The following is a 13,820-nucleotide window of genomic DNA, read 5'->3' as shown; positions in this document are numbered from 1 at the left end:
AGGAAAACAAGCTGCTACAACTTTCTTTTGTCTATTAGCAAATAATTGTTTTTATCTCAGACTATCACATGATTTTTGCCTTGGCAATGAATGTAGAAAGAGGCTCTGCTGTTTGATTGCCCCTCTCTTCTGTTCAGGGCTCTGCCTAGAGCCCACCTCTAGGCTCCACTAGCTTTGTCTCTGGACAAATGTATGCCCTGTACATTTAGTGTTTTTTGCTCTGTTTCCTTAGCAACTACAAAGAGATTTATTGACTGTTTTTCATGGAAATAAAATTTGAAAATCTAAATTTATATGGGACCACAATAGACTCCTTTTCTTTCTTTTTGCCATGCCACATCACATGGGAATTTTAGTTCCCTGACCAAGGATGGAACTCTCATCCCCTGCAGTAGAAGCTGGGAGCCTTAGCCACTGCACTGCCAGTCCCCAAAAGACCCCTTTTCTGAGAAGAAAAAAAAAATTTATAAAATAAAGCTGGAGGTATCATAGTCATTGATTTCAAATTATATTACCAAGTTATAGTACTAAAAACTGGCTTCCCTGGTGGCTCAGCAGTAAAGAATCCATCTGCATGGCAGGAGACTTGGAGACACAGTTTCAATCCTGGATCAGGAAAATCCCAAGGAAATGGCAACCCACTCCAGTAATCTCGCCCAGAAAATCCCATGGACAGAGGAGCCTGGAAGGCTGTAGTCCACGGGGTTGCAAAGAGTTGGACACAACTGAGCAACTCAACAACAACAGTACTCAATACAGAATGGTACTGGCAGGAGGATGGACACACAGATGAACAGAACAGACTCAAGAGCCCAGACATAAACCCACACATACAGTCCATTAATCTAGGACAAAGGAACAAAGAAGATACAATGGAGAAAGGATATCTTCTTCATAAATGGTTAGGGGAAAACTGGACAGCTGCATGCAAAAGAATGAAACTACACCACTACTTACATCATACACAGAAATTAATGCAAAATAGTCTGAGACCTGAAAGCATAAAACTATCAGAAGAAAACACAGGTAGTACTCTCATTGACATTGGCCTCAGGCAAGGAAAACAAAAGCAAAAATAAATAGGACTCTATCAGATTAAAAAGGTTCTGCACAGCAAAGGAAACCATGAACAAAGTGAAAAACAACCTCCTGAATGAGAAGATACTTGTGAATCACATATCTAATAAGAGCTTATTATCCAAAATATATAAAGAACTGATGTAACTCAACAACAAAAAAGCCAAACAATCTGATTAAAAGATGGGCAGAGGATTTGAAGAGACATTTTTCCAGAGAAGATACACAGATGCCCAAAGACATACATGAAAAGATGTTCAATATCATCAGAGAAATGAAAATCAAAACCACAATGAGATACCACCTCATGCCTTTTAGAATGACTATTATCAAAAAGGCAAGAAATAACAAGTGTTGGAGAGGATGTGGAGAAAAGGAAACCAACACACACTGTTGGTGAGAAGGTAAACTGGTGTAGCCATTATGGAAAACAATATGGAGAGTCCTCAAAAAATTAAGAACAGAACCACCATATGATCCAGGTATTCCATTTCTGGCTTTTTACACAGAGATACAAAAACATTAATTTGAAAGATATATGCACGCTTATGTTCAACACAGCATTATTTACAACAGCCAAGATAGGGAACAGCATAAGTGCCCGCTGAAGGGTGAATAAAAGAGAGGTGGTATTTAAGTATGCAATGGGACACTACTTAGCAATTAGAAAAGATGAAAACTTGCTATTTGTGACTTGAAGGTATTATTTCATGCTACCTATAACAAGTCAGACAGATTAAGACAAACATTACGAATTCATTCATATATGGACTAACACCAACAAAATAAAAAAAAAAAACAAATAAAACACACACACAGATACAGAGAACAAAGTAGTGATTACCAGTGGGGAAAGGGTGTTGGGGGAGGGTGAAATGCTTAAAGGGGGTCCACTGTATGGTGCCAGATGGAAACGGGACTTTCAGGGGTGGGCATGCTGCACATGAAGCTGCACATAAGTACAGAAGTTGAAATCAAATGTCATCACACACGAAACTTACATAATAGTATAAACCAACTTTACCTCAATTGAAAAATAAAACAAAATAAACAAAACTGATAAATTATAAAAAAAAGTAAGTTTCAGGAGAGGGATTCTGAGATATATCATCTACTTTTCCCCCCTTCATCTTATAAGCACTCCTGCTCAAAGCAGGAATTCAGATTCCCAGACTTCTCTAAGAGTGGTTTAAATAGTATTGCATATTGCTATCCCTATCTCTGATTCTAGAATATATCTTTTCCTTTCAATATTATGCCAACTACTAAGTTCAGCCTTGATTGCTCTTAACATTAAAAGAATTGATAACTCTTAACATTTTGATTTGCTTAACATTCAGCAATTTAGCCACACAAACTCTTTCAAGGCAGATTTTTGTTCTTCATGAAGTTTTCCCTAAAAATCAAACTTACACCAATCCTTAAAAAAGCACTTACCATCCCGTATGGCAATCATGTCTTCCAACTAGATTAGGAGCCACTTCAAGGCAAAGACTAGACTGTATTGTTCATTTAAATGCACATCACACATTCCAGTGGAAAACAGTAACCACTAAATGTTTGCTGTGTAAACTAATACACAACTGAATGAAAGATACACATCACAAAAAACATGCACTCAGTTTATAGAGGCGTGACTATTAATGAGAACACCTGAAACCTTGCCTTGTTTAACTTGCTATTGACACATAAGGTTTAAATTATTTTCAGATAAACTCAAAAGATTAGTCAGTGGAACTTTCAATTCATGTAATCTAGGAGGAAAAAAAAAAACCCAGCTCATTCCACCCTAAAATCCAGACTAAAAACCCACGCTTAATGCTTCTGGGGTTTCATTATGGGGAGATTTCTACCCCTCACCTTCTGAATCCATTGCCTCCAGATGCTGTACTCTCCAGAGTCTTTCCTACCTCACTGAGAGGGAGTTGATAATGCTCTTTTCTTGGATTCTGAACTTTGGAAGATTCTGGTATTTCCTTTTACTGCTAGAGAAGAGCTGAGACTGTGGGAACTCGGCTTTTATTTGGTTCTTCTGCTTTTAAATATCTCCTTTGCTCAAGAATGCTAGAAAATGTCAGAAACCTATCTAGACTCTTACAAGTATGTAGAGATAGATTTAAGAGAAACACCATAAAATGAGAGTATTTTGGCTCTATCCAGGAGGAGGAGCAAACTTCTGGAACAGTTTTCAGGAAATTAATTGGTGAAGTTCATGACTCTCAGACTTGGGGACTAATAAACTTTGTATTGTGGTAGTATAGTGAGTAGGCCAAATCCACTATCGGCATCATTTCAAAGCAAAAGACATTTTAACATCACAAACTCAAGAAACAATCTTAAAATGAATAAAAAGTCTTTAAATTTTACCAATTCTGCTTCATGAAAAACATACTGCATCGTCAGTTACATTGTGAAACCCAACTGGGAGCTCTGATCTTACTCACTTGGCATTTCTGGAGTCTAATATTAATGTTATTTTTAAACAAACATTTAAATTTTAGAGCAATTTTAGATTACAGAAAAATTTCAAAGATGATACAGAGAGCTCTATATACACTAATGCAGTTGCTCCTATTATTACCATCTTACATTAGTATAGTACACAGAGAGCTCTGTATACACTAACCCCAGTTGCTCCTATTATTACCATCTTACATTAGTATGGGACATTTATCACAACTAATGAACCAATACTGTACACTGTGATTACCTAGTAAAGTCTAGACTTTGTTCAGATTCTATTAGTTTTTACCAACTGCCATTTTTCTTTTCCAGGATCCCAGCTAGGATACATTTCATTTGTTATGTCTCTTTAGTTTTTGCTTGGTTCTAAGTTTCTCTAGATTTCCCTGGTTTTGGTATTCTTGACAGTTCTGAGACATACTAGCTAGGTATTTTGTAGAACTCTCACTTGGGATTTCTATGATGTTCTTCTCATGATTAGACTAGTGTTCGACATTTTAGAGAGGAAGACCACAACGGTGAGGAAGCAGCTAGAAACTGTAGAAGAGTATCAGAGAGGAGAGCTGCAAAGAGAGTGAGCTCTAGAGACTGGCAGAGTTCTTTCTCATCTTCATCTGAGTTCTGATCAATAGATGTTTCTGAGGAAATCACGCAATGCTGGCAGCATAATCAGCAGAAAGGAACAGGCAGAAAAATCCTTAGGACTCAGAGAGAGGTAGGAGTAGTTCCTGTTTCCATCAGACCAAAGTGAAAAAGCTTTGTAACATGTGGGGCACTGGTAGAGTACTCAACAGAGTACTTCCTCAGTAACGGGTAAAAATTATCACTAACTTAAAGGGTGCTCTCATTTTAAAAGTAAGTCTCAAAAGAATCAAACTATCTCCTAGGTTTTTTTCCAAGATCTTGGCTACATTCCAGAACAAAGCTCAGAAATATTTAAAGGAATATAAAAATATCCAGCAACCAACAAGACAAAATTCAGTGTCTGGCTTCCAGTCCAAGATTTTCAGGATGCAAATAAGCAAGAATATATGAACCCCAATGACAAGAAAAACCAATCAATAGATACAAGTTCCAGAGTGACACAGAAGATAACATTAGTAGACATAGACACTAAATCAACTGTTATAAATATATTTTATATGTTCAAGAAAGTAAATATGAACATGTTAAAGAGAGACATGGAGAAAATAAAGATCCAAATTGAATCTCTAGAAATTAAAAAAAAAAAATCTGAACCTGAGATAAAAAATACACTGGGTGAGTTAAATACCAGATTAGACACCGCAGGGGGAAAAAAAAAAAAAGTGAACTTCAAGACATAGCAATAAAAACTATCCAAAATGGAACAGAGGGGAAAAAACAAAACTAGAAAAAAAATGAACAGGGTATCAATGAGCTGTGGGACAAATTCAATTTTTTAAAATAACAGATTAAAAAATTTTTGTTTTGCAAGCCAGTTGAGTAAGTACAAAAATGATACTTCCAAATTCTCAAATGAAGTGACAAGATCAGAGCCGTCTTCCATTAAAATGCTAAAACAGACATCTCCTACTTCTGCCAAGAACTTTAATATTCCCAAGCAGAAACAATACTTTAAAAGGCAAAGAAAACTATTATAAAACTTACTGCATATGTTTGACCATGTAACTGAAAAGCCTTTTGTGGCTGACCCAGGTAACTTGTAAAGATCTACCATACTTTTCTTTCAACACTTTTTTCTGCAGAGCTATCAAAAAAATTATTGTAAAATCCAACAATGCAATGCAACTGCATTCCTACTTCTTTCCTCAGGATGGGAAAATTAAGTCAGTTTTTAACTTGGCCTGAGATAAAAACCTAGTGATCTAAGAACCTAGTGATCTAAGAACCCAGTGCAATAAATGTGAGAAACTATAACAAGGGATGATATTAAAATTTCTACACATTAAGTACTTTTTCATGCGCTTTTTGTTTAAATGTGAAGTTATCTATATTTCTTGCCCATTCTTTTTTTTAGTAGTTCTTCATTTATCTTGAACATGAGTCCTTTGTCTAACGTTTTGCAAATATTTTACCAAACTATGACATGCCTATTTTCTTAACACATTTTTTAATGAGCAGAAACTTAATCTCTATGAAATTTTACCATTAAACTTTCTGGTTAAAACAGTGTCCTAAGAAACCTCTACTTCTAAAATGATCAAATATTCTATTTCCTTTAAAAACTTTATGGTTATATCTTTTACAGTGAAAACTACGGTCCCTCTTAATTTTTGTGTGTAGTATGAAATATGGATTCATTTTAAAAATGAATAAACTGTTTTATTCACTATTTTAATGTGGATACCCAGTTACTCTAGTGACAACAGTTAAAGTTGCATTGTTGCTCTTTGAAAGTTTTACTATTAAATTAAAAATTGTTATTAAATTTTTAAAATAAATTTTTTATTACTGGACTTCAGTTCTTTCTTTGATGGGATACTCAGTTTCAACAGACTATTAAGTTGACAGGTTATCAACTTTAGACATCAGTCACTTACCCAAAACAGGTACACAGACCATGGACTAGAATGACAGAAATTTAAATATGTGGGAAAAAATTACATTTCATGTTTTAAGTAATTGTTAAAAATAGAAAAGAAACAAGTATACACATATAAATGAACACAATTACAGTAATTCCTAATCTTACCATTGCCACTTATTTAAAGTAAGCCAACTAACATAGTTTCATTTGTTCTGTCTTTTGGAATTTCCATTAAGTATAAATTGTTTCACTGTAGAATTTCAGAAAGAGAATACATTTCAAATAAACCAAATAGATGTTAAAGCCAGGTTTTGTATAGAGTACTATTTTAAAAAATATATGTCCCTCATATTTAATTCTTCAGCAATGGGTATTTAATATATTCAAACTGCGCTCTATATTTAAAATGTTGATATTATTAATCCAAATTCATCATCAGCTATGTTACCTTTGTGTAACAGTTATCTGACACTATGAACTATGGGTAAAATCTGTCATACACACATCATATTGTCTACCAAATGGACACATCTTCAACTCTTTAGAAACCCTTTGAGTCTTTTAAAAAGTTCTACTGAAACAAAATGTTTAAATGTCCAAATTAAGTTAAAAAGTATTTGACAGAAAAAGTAGACTCAGATTATACGTATTGCATATTTTAGTTCATTAGCAAACAAGAGGCATTTGATTAAATGGTTATAATCCTTCCTGTACCATGCACCAACTGAAAAGGGGAATACACAATATTGTTCATTTCTTAAAATACTTGTTGAGTGACCTCACACTTAGAAAAATCCAAGTAATCAGGATGTTTTGTTGACCAATGAACCACAGCAATATAAGAAAAACACTATGATGGTGCTCATTTCCTTCAAAGCATTATTTAGAAATTTTCTTCTCAGTGAGGCTTTCCCTCAAGACTCTAAAATTTTAACCCCAACCCTCCAACTTCTTATTCTCCTTTCCCTGATGCCCGCCCGCCGCCCTCCACCGAACTCCTACTCGGTAGCTCAGTGAGCTATCACTCACTGTCAACCTATCCCACATGTGATTCATAGTCTTCTTTGTTTATAACCGCCTAGAGGGCAGAATTTTGATGTGCTGTTTACCGATGTATGTAGGGCAATTTCTGGATCACTGTGTGGATCACAATAAACTGTGGAAAATTCTGAAAGAGATGGGAATACCAGACCACTTGACCTGCCTCTTGAGAAATCTGTATGCAGGTCAGAAAGCAACAGTTAGAACTGGACATGGAACAACAGACTGGTTCCAAATAGGAAAAGGAGTACATCAAGGCTGTATATTGTCACCCTGCTTATTTAACTAATATGCAGAGTACATCATGAGAAACGCTGGGCTGGAGGAAGCACAAGCTGGAATCAAGATTGCCGGGAGAAATATCAATAACCTCAGATATGCAGATGACACCACCCTTATGGCACAAAGTGAAGAGGAACTAAAGAGCCTCTTGATGAAAGTGAAAGAGGAGAGTGAAAAAGTTGGCTTAAAGCTCAACATTCAGAAAACTAAGATCATGGCATCCAGTCCCATCACTTCATGCCAAATAGATGGGGAAACAGTGACTGACTTTATTTTTTGGGGCTTCAAAATCACTGCAGATGGTGACTGCAGCCATGAAATTAAAAGACGCTTACTCCTTGAAGGAAAGTTATGACCAACCTAGACAGCGTAAAAAGCAGAGACATTACTTTGTCAATGAAGGTCCGTCTAGTCAAGGCTATGGTTTTTCCTGTGGTCATGTATGGATGTGAGAGTTGGACTGTGAAGAAAGCTGAGCACCGAAGAATTGATGCTTTTGAACTGTGGTGTTGGAGAAGACTCTTGAGAGTCCCTTGGACTGCAAGGAGATCCTACTAGTCCATCCTAAAGGAAATCAGTCCTGGGTGTTCATTGGACGGACTAATGTTGAAGCTGAAACTCCAATATTTTGGCCACCTGATACAAAGAGCTGACTCACTGGAAAAGGCCCTGATATTGGGAAAGACTGAAGGTAGGAGGAGAAGGGGATGATAGAGGATGAGATGGGTTAGATGGTATCACCGACTCAATGGACATGAGTCTGGGTAGATAGACTCCAGGAGTTGGTGATGGACAAGGAGGCCTGATGTGCTGCGGTTCATGGGGTCACAAAGAGTTGGACACGACTGAGCGACTGAACTGAACTGAATTCATATTAATTGAACAAAGAATTAAATGAGTACAAACCAAAATACTCCTGGAGAAAATATTCTCTGTAAAGTCATTCTCAACTAACAATAAATGAATGTCTTCTAACTAATATGATTTGTAACCATTCCTGAAGCCAAAAGTAGTTATTCATTTTTCTCATGCTAACATAAACAGCAAGTTAATATCAGATTTGGAAATATACAGTATAGTTATATATTTAATGTAAACTATTTACTTTATTTAACATGATTAACCTGAGGTTCTCTCTGGTGGCTCAGACAATAAAGAATCTGTCTGCAATGCAGGAGACCCGAGTTTTATCCCCTGGAGGACATGGCAATCCACTCCAGAATTCTTGCCTGGAGGATTCCACGGACTGAGAAGCCTGGCAGGCTACAGTCCACAGGGTTGTAAAAAGTAGGACAAGACTGAGACAGACTCACACACACACACACACACACACCCCCCGCTCTGAGGTCAACAGTGATGACAATTCAGTTTTATTTAATTAGTATGGATTGAATGTCTAGTAAGTGTAAAAAAGAAAAAAAAAAAAAACTAATTGCAGGTAGAAATGGGGTGCAAAGAAATGCTTCCTGATTCTAAGATCAACATTCTTGCTACAAAATCACGCTACTTCATTTAATAAAATGGGTAGCTTTCTGCCAAATTGGAGGAAGGGGAGGAATAACTACATACAGGGAGTTTTAAAAGAAATAAAACACAGAACAACAGAACAGAAAAAATGCAAACTCTCTGAATCATTAAAGATTTAAAAAAAAAAAGAAGGGAAAGGTTGACATCAGCTCTTTGATCATCCTTAATGCTTAATGTCCATGTTGGAGTTTTCATGGCATATAATCAGCTCAGCTATAAACTCAGAGTACAGACATAATGAGACAAATGGGAATTAGATGATGAGAATGTAGGACTATTTGAGACACTGGGTTCAAGCTCTAGGACAGTGTGTTTAAATCTGATTCTTTAAGCCACCTAAAGCTCTGTGAAGACATAGGATGATCGACATTCAAAAATCACTTAGTTTTATTTTGCTGAATAGCCATATACGATGATAGACCATTTTCAATTATAAGATAACTCAGAAAGTGTGTATGAATTCAGAGAATGTTGAGACCCCAAGCTTTGCAATACTGAGAATTTACTCTTTCACTTGAAAGAATAAAATCTACCCAGTTAAGTTCCCATTACAGACTTTATAATGAATTCTACTTATTGCTTCCTGGACCTATCAATTCCACTAATAGATGAATATCTCTTCTGAATCATAACTTAAGAAGAAATGTTACTATTTTACCAATGATATTTATATCAGAAACAATAAGACAGTGAGTCCACACTGCAAGGATGCATTGGTCATTTATGCGTAACAATTGAAATTCTGGGGAAAAACCAAAGATTATAAAAATAAATACAATATTAAGATAGAACTATATGCTTTTCATGGAGAAGGCGATGACACCCCTCTCCAGTACTCTTGCCTGGAAAATCCCATGGACGGAGGAGCCTGGTCGGCTGCGGTCCATGGGGTCGCTAAGAGTCCGACACAACTGAGCGATTTCACTTTCCCTTTTCACTTTCATTCATTGGAGAAGGAAATGGCAACCCACTCCAGTGTTCTTGCTTGGAGAATCCCAGGGATGGGGGAGCCTGGTGGTTGCCATCTATGGGGTCGCAGAGAGTCAGACTCGATTGAAGTGACTTAGCAGCAGCAGCATATGCTTTTCATTTTGGACAAATCAATGGGAGTACAACAGAGCTCTAATTTTTACAGTGCAATGGCCAGGGGATGGGGGCAGGAACCAAGAAATTATCAAGTAATATTCTACAGACCATAGGAAGCAAGATTTTATGGGTTCCCAGTTAATCTGGCAAAAATATAAAATAAAAATAACTGATTTCTTAAGCATTTATACCGATTAGAGTCTAACGTAAACAATAGTTCTATTGACCTAATTTGAGATATTCAAAAATATTACTTGCAGTCACTTTGCAACATATACATATATCAAAAAACCATTGTTATACTACAACTTTATATGAATTATATCTCGACTTCAAAATATTACTTGGTTTACATAAAGTACAAGCCCTTTTGCATTTAATATAATCCTTGATACAAGGACATGTTTAAATTAACCAGTTGGTAGTTACAATCATCTTTCTCTCAAAATTTGCTTTAAAGGCTAAAAAAATTAAGTCCACCACTTCAATTAACCAGTGGCTTCTATAAATTCATAGTATACTTAGGGAGAATTCAAGTTTCAAAAGAGTGAAATCAATAGTATTTCAGAAATACATGCTAGTCCATCCAACAATGAATTCTATTCCTTTCCTCCATGTAACTCCACTATACAATCTTTGAAAATCAAAATAACTTTAATTGTAACTTTCATAATATAACTTTTAAAATTAGAATGGTTATAAACAACAGGAGAGATTTTTTCCAAGTCCAACATGTGAGAACTTTCATATACAAAATAAATGTCATACTTCACTGTAATCTTGTTATAAGATACTTATTTCAGTAATGCTGATATCTCAAGATATATTTGGTATGCTTCTTTTGGAAACACACATGAACTATCATTAGGCTATATTCACAATTCTTCAAAGACCTTTATCCAACTTAAGCACTTATTTTATTACTTAGTCTTATTCAAAATATCAGCTATTTTCAAAATATTTAATCTACACCAAAAGATAGGAATTTGCTATACTGAGATTATTCAAATGAATATGAACCACAAGGCTTGAAAATAATGCCAAAAGAAGGAAGAGCCTCAAAACTGCTTTCAATAGTGACAATAGCACTGAAACATAACACACAGCCTCACAAGACAGTTAAATGCAAGAATATTTACCAATAAATTCTACTCATTTGAGGGGGGCTGGAATCTGTTTATCTCTTATATTCATTCCCAATGTAAAAAAGCATTCCAAAAAATTTACTTTTTCCCCCCATTTTTTGAATTTCTCAAATTACTTCAATTTCTGTCCTAGAAAGGAAAAACACTGCAAATAAAATCTCTACAAAATTAAAACAAGTCCTATATAACAAAGGCTTAAATGATACCAGATTTGTCTAGAGTGGGAAAGGTTCTAATTTTTTTTTTAATGATAGAAAAAGAATTTTAGTTGGGGAGCAATCACCTAAGTATTTATAAAATCGGAAGTACTCTCACACGTGTGTGTGCTAAGTTGCTTCAGTTGTGTCTGACTCTTCGCGACCCTATGGACGTTCTACAGGCAAGACCATTTCCTTCTCTAGACTCTCACACATAGGCAACGCAAATAAACTGCTTACTCGGATGAATTTTCAAAATGTATTTTAATCTCATTCCAGGAAGAAAAAATTTCTAGATACAAACGCATCTCATTCAATCACATTTTAACATACATTCAGCAACTTAAAATATTATAAGAATCCAATATTTTCATCTTTTATAATCTCAATATATTATATATTTAATATATAATATATATATGTACAATACATACAGGTAGTCAGCAGGATTACAAAGTAATTTTTTAAAAGTCTGATCAACATTGATAAATACTTTTAGACTATTAAAAAGAACTATACTTAGGATCATAGAATAAAATAAAATATGGGAGGTCCAAACCTAATGGCAAGACTGCAAATGTTCATGTAGCCAATCATTTAAAAGATCTCTCAAGTTGGATAGAATGTATTTTAAAGCAATACTCTCGCTACTCTCAAGCAGCAGTACTTGTAAATATTAAGCATGTACATCTCCATTTAATTTAAAATTTCTATGCAGCTTTCTTTACTGTAATATACAGTAGCTATTTCTTCCTTTCTGTTGGATTTTGTCGTTGTTGCTGTTTGAAGAGTGGTATATTACCAACAGAAGTGACTTTAACTCCCTTCCCTCCCCTAAAGCATGGCTCAGTTTGAAGATTGTTCTATAGGCAGCTACGATGAATATCAACAGTACCTTAATACCATTAACAGAACCAATTAATAACTGGAGTCATATGAGAAGTTTCAAAGACTGATGGAGGTTTCTGTAAACCAAGGTCATTGGAAGTATTACACCTGCAGATAGCCCTCTCACATCCCTAATGCAAGGAGTTAAAATTTCAATACCATAGTATAGCAGTTAACAACCTATTCTATAATTTAAAATATTAATACCATTAATCCACCCTGAGAATACAGAGGAAGTATTTAAAACAAGATATTCTGATATGGTTTCTTTCCTTTGTATTTGCTTTCTTCTGGTTTTCACTGGCCCTTCAAGGGTACGATATTTGAATTCAAAGTGTGACTTTGATATCCGTTTTTGTTAACTGAGATTCATGCCACAGTGAGATACTGGTGATAGAAAAGCCCAAAAAGGCTTGTAGAAAAGAGACAAGCAGCAATCCACCAGGTCAGAAAAGACAGAAGTCCTCGAAAAAGCAGAGGAGTGAAAATGTTTTTTAAGCTGCTCAGCGCCACTGTTATTTGTGTAACAGTTACCTTCACCTTCCCATCAGCAGATGGCACTTCAGAGGAAACAGAATTGGAGGGTAGACTATTATCCACTGGCAAGGCAGACACAGATTCCGGATAAATCCCCCAGGAATGATTACCTAGAAAATTAAAGACGCAAATAAAATTTGAAGAGTAAGTAACTCCAAAGCTTCTTATTAAAAAAAAAAATTCCTAAACTTATATTTCAAATTAAGAATAAGAAGTGGCACAACAAATTATTTTATGTTGAAAATAAAGTATTGAAAATAAAGTAAAATAATAAGCTTTCTACATATTTAGGGAAAATTCACTTAACTTGACCAGACTATAATCTAACCTTCTCAATAGAACTACACATAAAAGCCAAAAACTAATTTACTTTTAATTAACTGCATTAAAATCTGGTAAAATAGCAAAAACATTCTCTTCCCTGTATAACCCATGAATCAACTACCTCTACTGGGTGACAGAACAGATTCTGTAACTTCTTAGAATCTTTTCTACCTCTAGAATATCAGAGTAATTTCTTTCTCAGAAACTATCTATGATCCCAATGTGAGAGACTATTAATAGCTCCAGAAGTGTTTTCATCATATACTTTCCTATGTTGATAGGATATGAGTCACATAATTCACCACTGAGCTCCTCTTTTATGTTCTATAGATTCCCGAAAGATTATTTACATCTATCATCAGCTCTATAGTATCTGTAAGTCCACCCAACAATGCTTTTAATTCTTTTGGGCTTCTAAAACCCCTACATTGGCAGATTGCCAGATCTAAGCAAAGAAATAATCAACTCGGTAATAGATAATTCTTGAGTAACACCACAGAGGGGCTTGATTGCTTAGTGAACAGACTTCATAGAAGAACTTTGTTCTGCCACCAAGAAATCTTTATTCTATCCACGTTAAATTATCTGAAGTAGAACCCACCAAAAGATCCTACAATTCATAAATTTAAAAGTACCGCATAATAATTTAAACGTTATGCACTAACACAATCTTAAAATACAAAATATTAAGATTAAAAAGTGCTCACTCAAGTTACTCAGAATTAACCTTTAGCAAACAATTCT

General features: G+C 35.2%; 1 protein-coding gene across 9 annotated transcripts in view; it reads right to left on the bottom strand.

Moving 5' to 3' along the window:
• Positions 1–11,572: 11,572 nt before the first annotated feature.
• Positions 11,573–13,820, bottom strand: part of TMEM161B (transmembrane protein 161B) — a 76,137-nt gene continuing 73,889 nt past the window's right edge. For 8 of the 9 annotated variants that reach the window (XM_025292243.3, XM_006080229.4, XM_025292241.3 and 5 more), the window contains one exon: positions 11,573–12,862. In XM_025292243.3, the coding sequence (XP_025148028.3) occupies positions 12,585–12,862 (278 nt within the window). In that variant the 3' untranslated portion in view covers positions 11,573–12,584. The remainder of the gene's footprint in view (positions 12,863–13,820) is intronic. The other variant, XM_025292242.3, reaches the window with a different exon arrangement.

The sequence above is a fragment of the Bubalus bubalis genome, chromosome 9 (assembly GCF_019923935.1).
Source record: "Bubalus bubalis isolate 160015118507 breed Murrah chromosome 9, NDDB_SH_1, whole genome shotgun sequence".
Classification (NCBI taxonomy): domain Eukaryota; kingdom Metazoa; phylum Chordata; class Mammalia; order Artiodactyla; family Bovidae; genus Bubalus; species Bubalus bubalis.
This window is presented reverse-complemented; position numbering and strand designations above follow the sequence as displayed.